This window comes from Protomyctophum parallelum (assembly GCF_964188405.1).
Source record: "Protomyctophum parallelum genome assembly, chromosome: 3".
NCBI lineage: Eukaryota > Metazoa > Chordata > Actinopteri > Myctophiformes > Myctophidae > Protomyctophum > Protomyctophum parallelum.
This window is the reverse complement of record NC_139698.1, coordinates 46505958-46521869: the sequence shown is the minus strand read 5'-3', so window position 1 is coordinate 46521869 and position 15912 is coordinate 46505958. Positions and strand designations below refer to the sequence as shown.

At 44.8% G+C, this 15912-nt stretch overlaps 1 protein-coding gene across 1 annotated transcript in view; it reads left to right on the top strand.

Moving 5' to 3' along the window:
- Positions 1-15912, top strand: part of ascc3 (activating signal cointegrator 1 complex subunit 3) — a 194462-nt gene that overhangs the window by 16276 nt on the left and 162274 nt on the right. The window contains exons 4-5 of the mRNA XM_083761688.1: positions 729-1309; positions 6118-6238. Of these exons, the coding sequence (XP_083617814.1) occupies positions 729-1309; positions 6118-6238 (702 nt within the window). The remainder of the gene's footprint in view (positions 1-728; positions 1310-6117; positions 6239-15912) is intronic.

Below are 15912 nucleotides of genomic sequence, written 5' to 3'. Positions count from 1 at the left end.
CTATTGGCGACAGTCAAGAGTAACTCAATATTTGCTGTTGTCATGGTTCTGCTGCCCAGCCACTTTGTTGTCTCCAACTCGCTCTGAGCCATCTAACTAAGATCCAAATGAAGAGAAGCTCTTAAGCTTACTCTGAAGAAGGATGAAAGCCGCCATTCTGCTCCACTACGTGAGGCGGAGGCTGAGATGCTTTTAGACCATTTTAATTGGTTTAAATCCTTTTCATCTGGTCTGGATGCTCCCAGCCTCTCTCCACACACACATACACCCCCACACAACCCATTTCTCTCTGACATTTTTTCCCCCCTTCTCTAATTGGACAATTAGTCCGCAATTCCTTTTGTTAAGCCTGGCTCTTGTTAAGCTTTAAATTGTTTGGAATATTATTATTCAAATGAAATGCAGCAGCCACACAGCATCTCTTTTTTAAACGGCCAGTTCTTTCTCCAGGCTATACTTCGATTCAAGGTGCTACTGCTTATGTCTCCCGGTGAAAGAAACGCTGCAACGCAGAATAACATAGACTAGCTGTTGCAAAAGCTAGATACCCTTAATGGTAACAGCTTGGTGATGGTGTTTGTTCCACAATAATCATAACCATTAAAATGACGACCAGTACGACCACAGCTGAAATAGCTTTTTTGAAATGGGCTTCTTAATTTGTTTACTAATGATTATGACAGCCATGATGTGACTCGCTCAGTACCTTGTTTCCTCTTCCTTGCCAGTGGGGGCTGACGATGGCCAGGACGCCATCGAAAGCGCCGCCGTGTTCCTCTTCGAGACCTTCCACAACAAAGACCACGTGGGCACCGAGGAGACGCGGGCCATCAAGCAGATGTTCGGCCCGTTCCCCGCCTCTGCGGCCGAGGCCTCCTGCGCGGCCGTGACGCGGGCCGTGACTCCGCTCGGAGAGTCCCGGGTGGAGGACTTTGTCCAGGCCCAGAGCGCCTGCCGCGGTCGCCGACGCAGCGGCTCCGCCTCCTTCGGACGCAACATCGCCTTCTCCTACGACTGCTACACGCTGGACCCCGTGGAGGACCTGCCCCCGCCCGAGAGCTCCGACGAGGACATGGGCCTTGATTTCAACAGCTTCCTCGCCAGGAGGGTCGGGGGCCAGCAGGGGGACGGAGCCGCGTCGGCGGCTTCTTCCTCCGCCCAGGGCTCTGGGGACGGAGCCATCTTGAGGGCGGAGGTGGAGAAGTACCTCGACGGAGGCAACATGATCTCCTCCAGCCCAGAGGAGCTGTGCACCTCCCTGTTCGAGATGCTTGCCTCCCACAAGAGTGACGACGAGCTGCAGAATGAGGTTAGCATGGGCTGCACGCACGCCACTAGAGCCATGCCACATGTTTGGGGTCCGATGCCAAACCCCGATTCCCAGACCACCAATTACTGATGTTTTTTTTACCAATATTTTTTAATCAATTTGAAACACTTGATTAGCCATGAAACAGTTTAAACAGTTTAAAAACAACTAAACACTTAATCAGTATTAAATATGTGTGAAATCCTTCACCTATAATGATTGTCATGTCGTCTGTAATTTCCGATACAATGGTAACACATTTCCAATCTGTGGCGCACTGGTTAAAAAAAAGATCCGGTGTAGACCAAACTTGGCATTTCAGCAACGTAAAGTTTGATCTGTCCCAGAGGTATTCTTTGTGTCATGGCGTTCCTCTGATTCTCCTAACCTTGACCTACACCTGGTTGTCTCTAGGGCTTCGTCCAGGGTTGCAGTTCGCTCCTGGGCCATGTCAGCCATGGCCTTTATGTTTCCAACCATAGTCTGGAATTGCTATGAGCAGTTTTGACCTTAGCTGAAGATGAAGGCCCCTTAACATCCCAGGGGGAATATATATGAGAGCCTGACGGATATGTGGGTTTGGCCCACATATCGCCAAATTATCACAACATCAGTATCAGGAATTATACAACAAATGTTTCCCCTTTTTGTAACCACTTCCTACCCTTACCCTTCCTGCCCTTACAGGCATATCATTTTAGGCACAACATCTTTACCTTTAACTATCAAAATGTTATTTGTGTTTTTGTTTTGCTCGTAAGTTAAATGCTCTCAAATAGAAACTTTAATCTAATAAATATTTAGCACTTTTCTTTGTTTTGTTTTTCACAAAATATTGGTCAAAACATCAGTAATCGGTGGTCTAGGACTCTAGGTCAGACTCTCGGAATCGGCTTTGGACCCAAGAGTCTGGCTTTCAGTCGGGCTCTTAAATCTTTTGCAAACAAAGGGCAAGTTAAAATGGAATGCAGATTTGAGTATAAGCTGCCTGGATTCTGTACATTTTATACAGAGGACACCAAGACCTTGTAATTATTTAGAGAGGATTTGCATTAAGGTCCTCTGTATTATCAAGTCTTGAGAGTTTTATGGTAAAAAGGCAGGAGGACATCTGAAGCGCTGTAAACTCCGAGATAAACACTGGGCTGTTGGCTGATTATAGGCACAAATGAAAACAAGTCATTAAAAAGTATCAGCAGGTTACTTGGGGAACAGGGACAGACGCGGTGGTACATCTCCCGTCCTTGGGGCAGTTCCAGGGGGTCCCCCAGCCAAATGAGTTATACTTGGTAACCAAATCAGTAATGGACTCAATGGGTCTGTAACTCATTTGGTATATCTTTTCAAATGTCTTTCCTCTTCTACCCCAGATTTGAGTCATGATTTTATAAATGTTTTGCCTCCTTGCTCAGGGAATGAATTGAACCTTGTCTTGGTGAGACATGACCTTTGACACTATCTAATTGTCTCAATAGAAGAGCAGGGAGACTAAATACAACCACCCCAATTGTATATGAGTTCTATTGTATTACCATACAGATTGTGTAAGTCATATTCTAGTGCTTTAATTTGGTGGTCCTTGGCCTGAACAACATTGAAGACCCCTGCTATAGGCTGCTCTCACAGGACGGCGCTTCTCTCTAATGTTGTCTCTACCTCTCTCTCTCTACCTCTCTCTCTCATCCTCTCTCCAGCTTCAGGCGAACAAAGCAAAAATGAGACCGACACGCCAGTTAATGAATATAATTTATTAGGCAATCATCTGTTTTTTCCCCTCATGATTGCATAAATGGGGTGTGTGTGTGTGTGTGTGTGTGTGTGTGTGTGTGTGTGTGTGTGTGTGTGTGTGTGTGTGTGTGTGTGTGTGTGTGTGTGTGTGTGTGTGTGTGTGTGTGTGTGTGTGTGACTGTGTGTGTGTGTGTGTGTGTGTGTGTGTGTGTGTGTGTGTGTGTGTGTGTGCGCGCGCTGTGCACTTGAGTCTGTGTGTCTGTAGCAGTATAGCTGCTTGCCTGTGGCTGTGTGCACTGTGTATGTTGCAGAGAGAGAGAGAGGGGGGGGGGGGGGGTGAATCATATTATTTACCTACTTACTGGATTAATAGTGTTATGTTGAATCCAATCTGAGGGTCAGAATTAGAGCACCCCCTGACTGACCTTAGTTGCCATCCATAAATAGTCATCAATAATAATGCTTCTTTCTTTCTTTCTTTCTTTCTTTCTTTCTTTCTTTCTTTCTTTCTTTCTTTCTTTCTGTCTTTCTTTCTGTCTCTCTTCCTCTATCTATCTCTCTCTCTCCATGTCTGCCTGCCTGCCTGCCTGTGTCTAGCCTATCTATTCTGTGCTATTGCTAATAATTCACGACGTGCTGTTGAAAGGTTCGAATGTTACCGGCATTAATAAACACACTGCATAAGAGCTGCGGACATGATATCCAAAGTGTTCCTCCACTAATAAAAATGCTTTCTGGACAATCCCCCAAAACTATGGTGGTGAATAAAAACAGTGGGCAGAGCTGATTTGTCAAAATTTGAATTAAGTAAAAATACATTAAAGAGTTATATCATACTCACGCTGACATTATGTCGCAAAAAAGGCACCTGCCAAAGTGTCCAAATGGTTTCTTAAACTTGCACACCAGATGAAAAAACCTACCCACATTTGGTGCTTGTCTGTCTGTCTGTCTGTCTGTCTGTCTGTCTGTCTGTCTGTCTGTCTGTCTGTCTGTCTGTCTGTCTTCCCCCCCCCCATGCTCCATGGTAGTGACAGTATCGTGCTACCTGGTCCAGACTATACATTCTGTTCTAACGTTCTCCTCACGTAGTTGACATTTGGAGGCGAACTCTCCCACTGACATCCTTTAGATGTAGAGTGCCCTTTGTGAGGCGCTCCTCTCCCTCGGCGTGACTCCAAAGTCAACAGCAAAGTTTAAAGGCTCGGCGTCCGCCGCCATTAGACCTGACAGTGGAGGACCCGCTTCCTATTATTTCTCATTTGTAGCCCTCGGACTGATGACATTTTGTGGATGGAGCTGTGCAGGAGAGGGGCTATTTGATTACATAGGGGGATCTGAAAGGTAATTTTGATCGTCACGTTGCAGTCAGTGTCTCAGTGGGACAGATGGGCGATAGAGTTCAAGCATTTCAGAATGCCGCTGTAATGAGTTAGATTAATTATAGTCGTTCTAACTCTATTGGCAATGGGTTGTATATTGTGTATGTACTCAGTCAGTGGGCTATTCTGACAGGGCTGCTTTGATTGGGATATATAGCAGGAGGGGTATAATAGATATATCAAATCACACTTGTGTGAAGTGAGGGGCGCCTTTGGGACCGCGCACAAAGTCCATAGACTTGGCTGCTATATTACACACACAAAAGCCAGACGTTGGAGGGGCTTTCGCCTCAGAAAAGTACTCACAATCTTTACTAAACTAAAAGTATTAATACTGCAGGGTAGAAATACTCTGTTACTGGAATTCAACATTTACTTGAGTAAAAAAGAATAAAGTTTTCAAATCTTTTGAAAATGGGCTATTTTCAAATGGCCGAAATGTATATGACTGAAGTGGTTCATGTACATTTTGTCATAATAATCTAAATTCTAAATCTACAAAGAAATTAGCAACTAAAGTTTTCAAATAAATGTAGTGGAGTAAAAGTACAATATTTGGATACCCCTCTGTAGTATTGGAAATAGGAAATGCTCAAATCAAGTGCAAATACCTTGCAATTGAACAGTACTTAAGTAAATGTACTTAGTTACATTCCACCACTCGTAGAAAGACTCATCTTGTTTCTCATCTCGTCTAAGGAACAAAGGCCCTCTGTCTCTCAGTCCCAGTAGACCTCACCTTATCCTCAACTGTTCAATCAATTGCCAAGGACACAATTCATGGAAGCCCATGAAGGAGGCCAAAAACAACAACATTCGCGCGCACGCACACACACACACACACACACACACACACACACACACACACACACACACACACACACACACACACACACACACACACACACACACACACACAGCATCTCTAAACAAACCATACTAAACAACATCAAACATTCACAGGGGCTCATAGAACGGGGGCGTATGTACATATAATACCAAAGAAAGAAGCAAAGGTAACCCCAACAAAGGCGATGACTGACCTAACATCATCAAAGTGCATCTGTTCCTCTCGTCCACCTGCTGCCGCGGTCCATCCCCCAGAGAAGACCCAGTGAAAGAGCAAACTAGTCTTTCCATCTTCCCCAAGCCCGAACAAAATCTGATACCAGCCGTGGGGGGGTTGGTGGGGGGATACAATTGTTGTGGAATGTTGGTTATAATTTCAAGTTACGTGTAGCTCTGGCCTGTTATTTTTCAATTAACCACCTGCGAGTACCAGTCCCTGCTTAGTTAAGATCCTGCCGGCAACCCGCAATGATGATAATATTGGCTATTGTTTTAGAGGAACCCAGCCTCCAATCCAGCGTATCATTTTCTTCCGCTTCTGTTTTGTCTCTGGCTTTGTATATCGCATACCCTGCATTTTTCTTTGTGCGCGCATTTTTTCGTCGTTCTTTTCTGTCTCCAGCTAAGTGCCAGGTGGTTGTGTTTGGGAGGCTAAGCGGCAGAGCATATTCTGTACCAGGCGGATGGTAATTACCAGGTGCTCATTCTTGGCACCGAAGGCGTGTATCTATCGGGAGGGGCTAAACCATAGGATGTGTATGCGTATGTTTGTTTACCGCTGTGTGTGTGACTGTGTGTAGTATTTTTTTGGCTCATCCACCATTTATGCCCCGTGGTTTCTTCCTCCAGCTGTTTGAGCTCCTGGGCCCGGAGGGCTTCGAGATGATCTCCACCCTCCTCCAGCAAAGGGCGGCCATCGTCGACTCTCTCCTCTCCATCCCACCCGACAGGCTCGGCCACCTGACAGCAGGTGAGTGAGGCAACCGCTCTGGCAAACGGGGTCATCTCCATAGCAACCTCTATCTACCCACTTCACATACTCACACTCACGTTTGCATCAACAAATCATGCCACAAGGCATGATTTCTCTCGATTTAAAAACAATGTTTTAGCCCAGGCCCTCTGTATATTCAAGGCGCATAGAAACATGGCTGAAATTGAAGGTCATATCGCTGCCTGAAGATAATTATGCCCCTGTGTTTTCACAAGGAATGCCAGAATATTTTCTGAAGGTGCTTTTTTTCTTTCTCTTATTCAACATAGAGAATGACCATTTATGTATTGGCGTAGACTAGACATCTCTTCTTCTCTCATTCATACCTGTACTTTGGCAACGCTCGACGTCTGCCATGTTCTCCCCTGCTGTGAGGCCAGCTTTCAAAGTCAAACCTAATCCTGTCATCTCCGCGTTCTCTTCCCACGCCAGCCAGCCGCTGCCTGGGAGTTGTCAGAGGAACGTCCTCTCCGGAGGAAACAAGAGCCCGTAATGCAAGTCCAGGGTCACGGGATGGGGGGGGGCATGTGTCGTCTGGTCTGTTCCTTCAGCGGGGTCGTGACCCTGGGTTGCTGATTCATGTTTCGATGTTAATCGCTACAACAGCAGCCTTACTGTCGAGCCCCGGCCCAATCCCTGTGGATCTATCAGAGCTGTGGTTTGATGTTGTAATCGATAGCCAGTCTCTTAGAACTAGAGAGGAGAGAGAGCCCGAAAGGCTCATTACTGTATCCCACCCCTGTTTCTGGCTCAGTTAGAGGAAAAATGGGAGGAAAGAGTCGCACGTCGATTCTTTCTTATTGTCAGGTAGGTGGGAAAAGTCAGTGCTACTGTATGTTTGTGGCATTGACTATCAGCGGTCAAATTGAAGATGGCAATATTTCTTAATGAATAGAGCCCGTCGATGCCAGATTTGCGGTTCCGATGCCCATCCCGATTTTGGACATTTCATACAACTTGCGTCATGACATGATGCATTGTGTGAGGTTGTAGATCTACATTTCAAAAAGGTGACAAATCAGGACGCAATTGGAGATGCCAATGTAGTCAACAGATTGGTCAAACCGATATATTGTGTACGCTCTATTGTTTTTGGTAAAAGACATACTGTCGTCTCATACAGTCAGATGGTCGGATATCTCTGCGGCTGGTGGACAGAGGCAACCGATGACAAAGCTGTGTTTTTTAGGACACTCCTTTACTGCCACACCCACTGAATGCCTCCGCCTAGATTATGAAAGACTGCCCTCCGTCCTTCACAGCACATGGTTGAAATCACCCCTCAACTATATCTGCCAGACAGTATCCTAACCCCTTGCAAACAGCAGACAAACCCAGTAGTCACTTTGAGTGGGCCGAGGCAGCTATAGTTCTGCTCCTTAACATTGGTCCTGCAATGTAGGATTTGGTTTTCATCTCCGCATTTTTACCACCCACCTCTCTAGCCCACACATAATTAGAACGTCAGACGCAGTCAACTTGAAGATTGCAGCATTTCTTCATAACCTAGCTTGGGATGGCTTTTTTACTCTTCCAGAGTTAGATCTACAGTCAGGATTTTGCAGTGTAGGCTGCAGTGTTCATTGTGGAAGCATGGTGAGGTGTTGTTTGACCTGATAGAGGCTGATTCTGCTCATGCCTTCTGAACCAGTAGTTCTCAAACGTTCTCCTGCTAAATTATTCAACATTCAACACTTTCTAGATTTTTCAAAAATGCTCAAATATAACGGATGTACCAGCTGGCAGCGCGGCTCCGGCATGAAGTGACGCCCATGAGGTGCTGTGTGCTTTTGTATATCTGCTATTTTTTTTAGAACTACTGTTCTAAATACTAAGAGTTTAAAAAAAAAAGAGAGCTAAAAAAAATCAGATATTCAGCGTGTAGCCTGAATGTTTTTGATTGGTTGATTTGAATATATGATTGACATTATAAAAGTTCAGCAGTACAAAGAGCCAACTGGACAATCAGAATACAAGCCAAAGGCTTGTTCCCATTGTGGTCTGTGTGTAAACATTCAACATCCATACAAGCAACAATACAACAAACAAACAGTACAAAAAACACTCATAAAAAAATTGCAGTTCAATCAATTTATGTTGGACCTTGGGGTATACTGTAAATCAGTACTAAATGGCATCATTTTGTATTCGAGTCCAATATTGGTAGACGCCACGCTCCAGTTTGTGTTCCCTGCCAACAATCGGAATCGGTTCATTATCTGTGAGCTGATAACGATCTTGCGTTTATAGTGTGCAGCGCTGTCAGTCAGTATTGACTGAAGACAGTGGAATGGGCTATAACTCTCTTCACCACGTGAACCCCAGCGACCCTGTTCTGGGCACGTCGTAATAGGGCGAAAGTAGCAGATCTGATCGTCCTGCCTTCAACATCAGGTCTTTCATTCCTCGACACATTTCCCCTGACTCCATCTCTCCCCCTCCATTACCATGTTTTTATTTTTACTTTCTCATCGAGGGCGGTCTAAATGCTCCCGTTTTCTGCATAGCTGTCAAACCAGCCCAGATCCATTAAAATGTTATTGCCTAAAGATTGGCCGCCACGTTTGACTTGATCCTTCATTATTTCACCTTTCAAGATTTTTTCTGATTGATTGAAGGCTAAACTGCAAGCCTGATTTGTAGTTGTTCGCGTGCCGGTGTCGTGCACCCAAAACATCTACAGGCTGACAGCACAAGGCGTTGTCAGCGTTGTAGATCTTCTTTTATTCCCTTGTGTTGGCAAGAAAAAAAAAGGCACTCTGTTTTCCGCATGGCTGTCGCCTGGCTCGATCCACTTTGCCCAAAGAAAGACTGGCTATTAAGTGTGACTCAATCCTTCATTATTTCACCTTTTTGTCTTTCCCTTTATTCCCATTTTTCTGTTGAGGGGTAGCAATGAGAGCGTCGTGCCGATCTGACGGCGTAAGTTATGCACCCAGAAAGATAAAGACGAGGCTAAAGTATTTCCTTGCCGTAAGGCTCTCTATTTCGGTCCTTATTTTAATACCTTTCATGAATAAGAGAAGTGATAAAGTATTATCTCATGCTAATGGCTGCAAAGCCTGGTGTCGTTAAGCCCAGTATACCTAGAGGTCTCTGTGGTGTGAAACTTACTGAACACCTACGCAAATAAGAGCTCCCTATACCTGCCATTCAGTCTTGAAATGTGCTTTCATGGGTTTACTAGCTACCTGTGCATCCCTTGTGGCAGGAAACCAAATTCATTGATTTTGTATGAGATTGTATTTCATAGGGGTTGAGAGCTGCACAGAGGCTATGCTCAAGGTAGTGCGCCTTCCTGCCAATGCACATTTGTTACTTCAAACACCCCCCACCCTCAAACAGTGAGCCAGAGCCGTGTCTCTCTCCTTCTCCGTTTCCCTCTGTTGTCGAGATCTCTTCACGTGCGCGTCTGACTCCTGTTATTCTCCCCTCCTTTAATGGGAGCCGAGTGAGTCGTGAGTGGTTGGAGATATCGGCGGAAAGATAAGGATGGATAATTCGTCATTGCCGTGGCTGTCGTCAGTTCCCCCGCACGAGGCAGCAGGCATCAAAGACGAGAGAAAGATTAGAAGCAAAAAGCTATCGCCTTTTCAGAATTCTTCTTGAACCGCCGAGGAAAGTCAACATGAGCTCTTTCCAGACACCACCTCTACCGCCCCCCCACCACCATTATGCAGCTTGAAGCATTTGATATTCATGGGTCCTAAATATAGACTTTAATTGACTAGCAACTCGGGAATCGTTTGTGATTTGTATGAATATTTAATCAACCTATTTGTAAATAATCTGCCTTACTGAGTAGTGTAGTATAACATGCTTTACTGTTTTACTGAAGGGTTGATGGGAGCTTAGCCAGGGTTGCTACTGTGGAACTTTTGACCTGCTCACCGGATACAGCAGTAGTGTATCACTAGTCACTACAGTGACATTGGAGTCAACGTGGTCCCAACGTGACCTCTGCATGCTCGTCCTCATTATGCACCATGCACCTGAGAGGGTCTTTGTGATGTGAAGGGTGCCAGGGTTCTTTATGGAACGCTGATACTCTTTCCCCTGCAAGGCAAAGTTACAGTTGTGCTGTTTGAGAACTGTCCTGCCATGTCCTGCCATTGGCAATTCAGTAAATTGTCAGTGCATTGTCAGAAACAGACAGGGGTGGCATTTGCCAAGGTGTTGTGTATGTTAATTATATTCAGATTCCCTGAATAGATAGAGTTCCTCTGCTGGACACTTTTCAGTAGCAAAGTGGTAGAATAAGCAAGGCTAATCAGTGAATAAATCCTGCAGGGAAAACATGCATTTTCAGAAGACTTTTTGCATGTTTGCACTTTTTGCATGTTCTCCCCGTGTCCCCTAGGGTAGATACCCTCACAAAAACATGCCGTAATCCTGGTCTCTAAAACTACCTCCCCCTGGCCAGCCGGGGCGCCTGATGGAGGGGAAAGGAACTGGTCGGAATAACGTGTCCCTTCCACGCGCTACGTCCGGCCGGGGAAATTCCCCTATGTCCGGTGAAAAGAAGCAGCTTGGACTGCATGCATAGAAGGAGGCATGAGGTCAGTCCGCTGCCCCCCCAGGTTGGCAGAGGAAGTGTAGCGCCCAGGATTACATTAGACAATTGGCACTGGGTGAAAAGAAAACTGGGTTACAAAATCGTGGGATAAAAATTAAGAAGAAAGAAGACTTTTCAGGAAAATATCAGGAAAGGGTTGGAATGGCACATCTGCATCCACTGCGCAGTCACTGTCGCTATCTAAATGTAAATTGTTAATATTTAATCATTCTCTGATGTATTAACTTTCTTTGCCGGTGGTGAAGGGGTAATGTTTGTAAAACTTTAAAGAGCGTCTTGAGACGATTGGGGCCTGGTATTAGGCACTCTGCTTCTCTGCGAAAACTACAAAAAACATGCCAGAAAAATGGATCTTGTTTTCTTCCTTTTGTTTTTAGCCTTGATCCAAACCGGGGTTCACGTAACACACGTGGCGAGGACATTTTGATAGGCTTCCTATCGCCTGTCAAAAAGTTATTCTGGCAGACAGCTTTTCAGATTAGCGTTGCCTTGACAACTGGGGGTGAGATCGGGATGGGTGGGATTTAGTGGGGAGTGCCTGTCTGCTGCTGATTAGCTGCCAAATTGCAGTTTCAGCTCGGCACGCTGCCTGTTTGTCAACGTACATGCACAGCCGGACGGTTTTCTTCCCGTCTCGCAGTGGCTGATGCAGGCAGCGCTTTATGAATGAAGAAGGAAATGTGCCCGCGGGAAATGACCCTCTGTGTGGCGGCCTGGACGGTCCATAAACCAACTCAGATTTACACACTTTGGACACCGATTGTGGTGATGGATGGCATCGTAATAACTAATTGAACAGTTATGCCTATCACGTTTTAATTTCTTGTTCATTAGTGTGGCATAAAGTGTACAGTGGGGTGAGAGAGAGAAGGGCAGTGTGTGAGAGGGCCTTAAACACTTAAAGCCCTATTTAATAGTTCAGCTATTCGAAAATAGCCCATTTATAAGATGACAACGCTTTGTGTTGTGATGCGACGTGAGCATCAACAAGATGAGCTTTAGATCATCATTGGCCACTGTGGCCAGGGTGAAGGTGGCCTAAAAAGGACTGGATTTGACCTGGTTCCATTGTGAGTACTTGGTATGGATGCACTTGCAGATGGCCAGATGGTGCCATGTTGTAAAGTGTGTCCTTTCTGTTAGCCTTTTGCAGCTAATTCGCCAATACATCACACATGCAGCCTGCCCACTGTGCTGGAATAGAGTATGTTTGCATGCTGGTCGATGCAACGCGGCTCACAAAACATCCCAGTGGTATCATACAGGCCTGGAGAGAGAGAGAGAGAGAGAGAGAGTGTGTGTGTGTGTGTGTGTGTGTGTGTGTGTGTGTGTGTGTGTGTGTGTGTGTGTGTGTGTGTGTGTGTGTGTGTGTGTGTGTGTGTGTGTGTGTGTGTGTGTGTGTGTGTGTGTGTGTGTGTGTGTGTGTGTGTGTGTGTGTGTGTGTGTGTGTGTGTGTGTGTGTGTGTGTGTGTGTGTGTGTTCGTTATGCACATAAATTCTAGTTAATGATACCGAATGCAATGCATGTAACACTAAATGAGCCTGGCTGCTGCCGCTTTGGCTAATTTGCTATCAATCTGTTTACATTTTGTTTAAAAAAATTGCTACAAAGTGGGAAAAGGCAACATTCTGAATGGAACAGATATTAAGTATCTAATAATACCCCTATGAGCAGCAGCTCATACGGCGAGAGGGAAAGAGCACTGGGTGTACATCAAAGAGCGAGGAGGGGGCGAAGGAAGGGCAGAGGATACTCATCAGCCGTGTCAGCGGGTTAGGGGGTTCTGACGTGACCGGGTCCCAAATGGAGCCATAAAGACAAGAGGAGCCTTTGAGATGGAAATCTCTGGCGAGGTGGGGAGGTGGTGTCTTCTTCTTAGACACAATAGGATGGGGGGGGGGGAAGAGAAGAGATAGAGAGGGAGAATATATCCTGAGGTGGAGTGATCAGATACTCTAATGGTGTTTTTAGCACTCAATAAGTAACTACATCTCCTAACTGTAGAGTGAATGTATTTTTAAGGTTCGAAAGGAAAAATCTTTTCAGGCTGCTTAAAAGATTAAACTTGTCTAATGTGGACACAGGCCAAGCCCCCCCCCCCAACACACACACACACGCACACGCATGCACACAGACCCACAGACAGAGACACACACCCCAGCAGTGCCAGCTCTCCCACTGTATTTATGGTCCGCCCGTCGACGTGGAGGTTGTCAGGATTAGAGAGTTTGAATAAGGCTTTATTTTCCCTGGTCCCTGCTCCCAGAGGGTGGGCCGTTTGGACCCTGGGCCAGGTTCCTCTCACACAGGCTGTATGCACACGAATCATGACACATCTTTGCTTTCAAACGCACAGCTTTGCGCCTAGCCGTCTGTAAAGAACAAAATGTAGGAAGCAAAAAACACAAATGGGTCCTGACCCAGTGTTTGGGAACCAGCAGATGGTCTGTTTATGGGATGTTTAGAGAAATCCATAGACTATATCTCAATTGAATGGGGATGCATACCTTTATTAGTGTTGCATGACTGCAAGTACTGTTTCATGGATGCTGTTGACAAAAATGGCCAAATGGTCTAATGTCCATTTACCATGTGGTTTCAAGGCATGCATTACGGTATACGCAGAGATTCTTGTGTGTGGACAACGGAGAATCAGAGGTCGTTTCGGCATTAAAACGTGTTTTTAAAGTGTGGATGTAGTCAAAGACATTGCAAAAGGAAATGCAGGTGGGCCAGTCTGCACCTGAGAGTCCAGCTAATTTCACACTCCAGCCAATCCCGTTAAGGTTGGCTGGTGCCGGAGTCTGGCGGTACTGCTTGAAATGGAGGAAGAGATGGGCTTTGTTTGGAAACCAATGTGCTCAGTATGTTGCAGGTATATATATATAGATATAAGCCAAAGCATTGCTTCCTGCTCAGCTCCGTTTCTGCGTATACCCCCCGAGGACTGCTGGCGCTCATTCCACCCATCTAATCAGGGACTAATTTAGACCTGAGACGACTGGGGATTTCGGTCATGTGTTGGACTAGAAAACCAGCTATTGTCTAGGGTCGCCGTGATCTCCGCTGAAGCATTGATCTACAGAGCACCTAGAGACATGAGCAGGCTGCATGCAGTCAAATCAGCCATAGTCCCCTAGCAGTGTATCGATATGTTATAGACGGCTATCAATACTTTGCAATGTTATGTCCCTCTTAATGAGAGGGAGTACGGTGCAAGGCAGAGCGGACATCTGCCATCTGAGAGAGGTCAGGGGTTTGCTCTCTGTGCCTTTGCCAGATCCCATGTAGCCAAATGTTTTATTCACATCTCAGAAGGACTCCTTGACCTTCCATCACACGGTGCCCTTGAAAGCTATATGTCTGAAAGGCCTTTGAACGTATCAGATATATCGTGTTGTCTACGAGTACAATTGATTTTGACATTAAAACTTCATGGCATATGTTGCTATTTCTAGCGCAGTGGAGTATAGGGACGGGACAAGAATGATAAATCACACTGTCCAGTGTCCAGGTAGAATACTTAAAACCATAAAAGTCTCACAAATGCCTTTCATAATGATCTGGGTGATATTGCCCAAAAGGTATCACAGTTCTTCTATCAGTATTATGATCAATGACCTGGATTGCAGAAGTTATTAAACAGGATAACCAAATGGGAAAGTATATACAGTAAGCACTCATTATGCACTATTATAGGACAATGTAGCCCTCTAAGAAAACAAGTAAAACAAACAAAACGGCTTATAACATACATTTTAATGTATTTATACAAAATAATAGACCATTTTGATTGGCAGATTACTTTTCTAAAATTAAAGTTTGACTAAGAACAATAATAAAAATCCATAGCCAAATGACATTCTGAGTTCACTTAAATCAAACATTTGATTTGTACACATTGTGCACATCAAGCACACTATTTGTACTCTTTGAAGTAATGTTTTTAAGTGGTGCAGCCACTTCTACATCCAGCATGCAATGTCCGTGTAGCTGTGTACCTGTTTGTGATGTACCTGTGTACCTGTGTGAGCACGAGTGGTGTGCACATGCGTGGAATTGGAACGAGAGAAGTATGTGACATGGCTGCCACCTGCTGGATGCAAACGATACAGAGAAGAAATTGGAACGATACAGAGAAGAAATTGGAATGATACAAATTGGAACGATACAGAGAACCAATAGACGGGAGTTGCACCACTTGGTTCACACTGGTGTGATTTTTTAATGTTTATTAGACAATATGCTAGATGAAAGACTGTCAGTTTAACTAATAGCAATGAATAGAAGCATACTGACAATATTATGATCAATGTCCAATCCATGAGATAACAAGCCATACTTTCTTGGATTTTGTTAGGAGTTTATAAAAGATTGCATTAAATACGTAGGTAAGTAAATAGAATAATCAAATATATAATTCAAGTGCAAAACTAAAATAGAATATAATTGAATAACGGGGGAGGGGTGGGGTGTCATTAAATGAGGTATTAATAGGGGCACTTCGGTGGAAACAAGACAAAGCAAGACATAGCAGACTCTCATACATTATCCTCCAAAAATATATACTAAAAATAACACAAAAGAAAAGTGGCCTTGTCGACTTAGTTTTGGTTAGATTTTTAAATAAATAAATACCTTTAAAAAGTAACGCATCAACAGAACAGAACAGTAGTGGACAGATGTTCTGAGCAGGAGACCGTTTCCATGAACTGTCCTGTACCGACTGTGGTTGGTGTTCTTGTAGGACTCATCATCTGGTGAAGAGTTCCTGCATCCTCTTCCTCCTATTCCCCTCTGCATCACACAATTATTAATATTATAGATACATTAATATCTTTTGTGGTTGAAACAAGTCCTAAAAGAAAGAAAAACAGCTTACTTCACCCATAAGGTGCCTGTGTGACATTTTTAGCTACATGCCCGGATATCAGTCAGTAAAAATTACTAACCTGATTTTGAGAACCACTAGGTTCTTTCTGAAAGCAGAGAGGTTGGCTGGAATCGGGACTGGGCTGACGAGATGAAATGCATAACTACCATGGTGGCTCTGTTGACTCAAACCAACAGCAA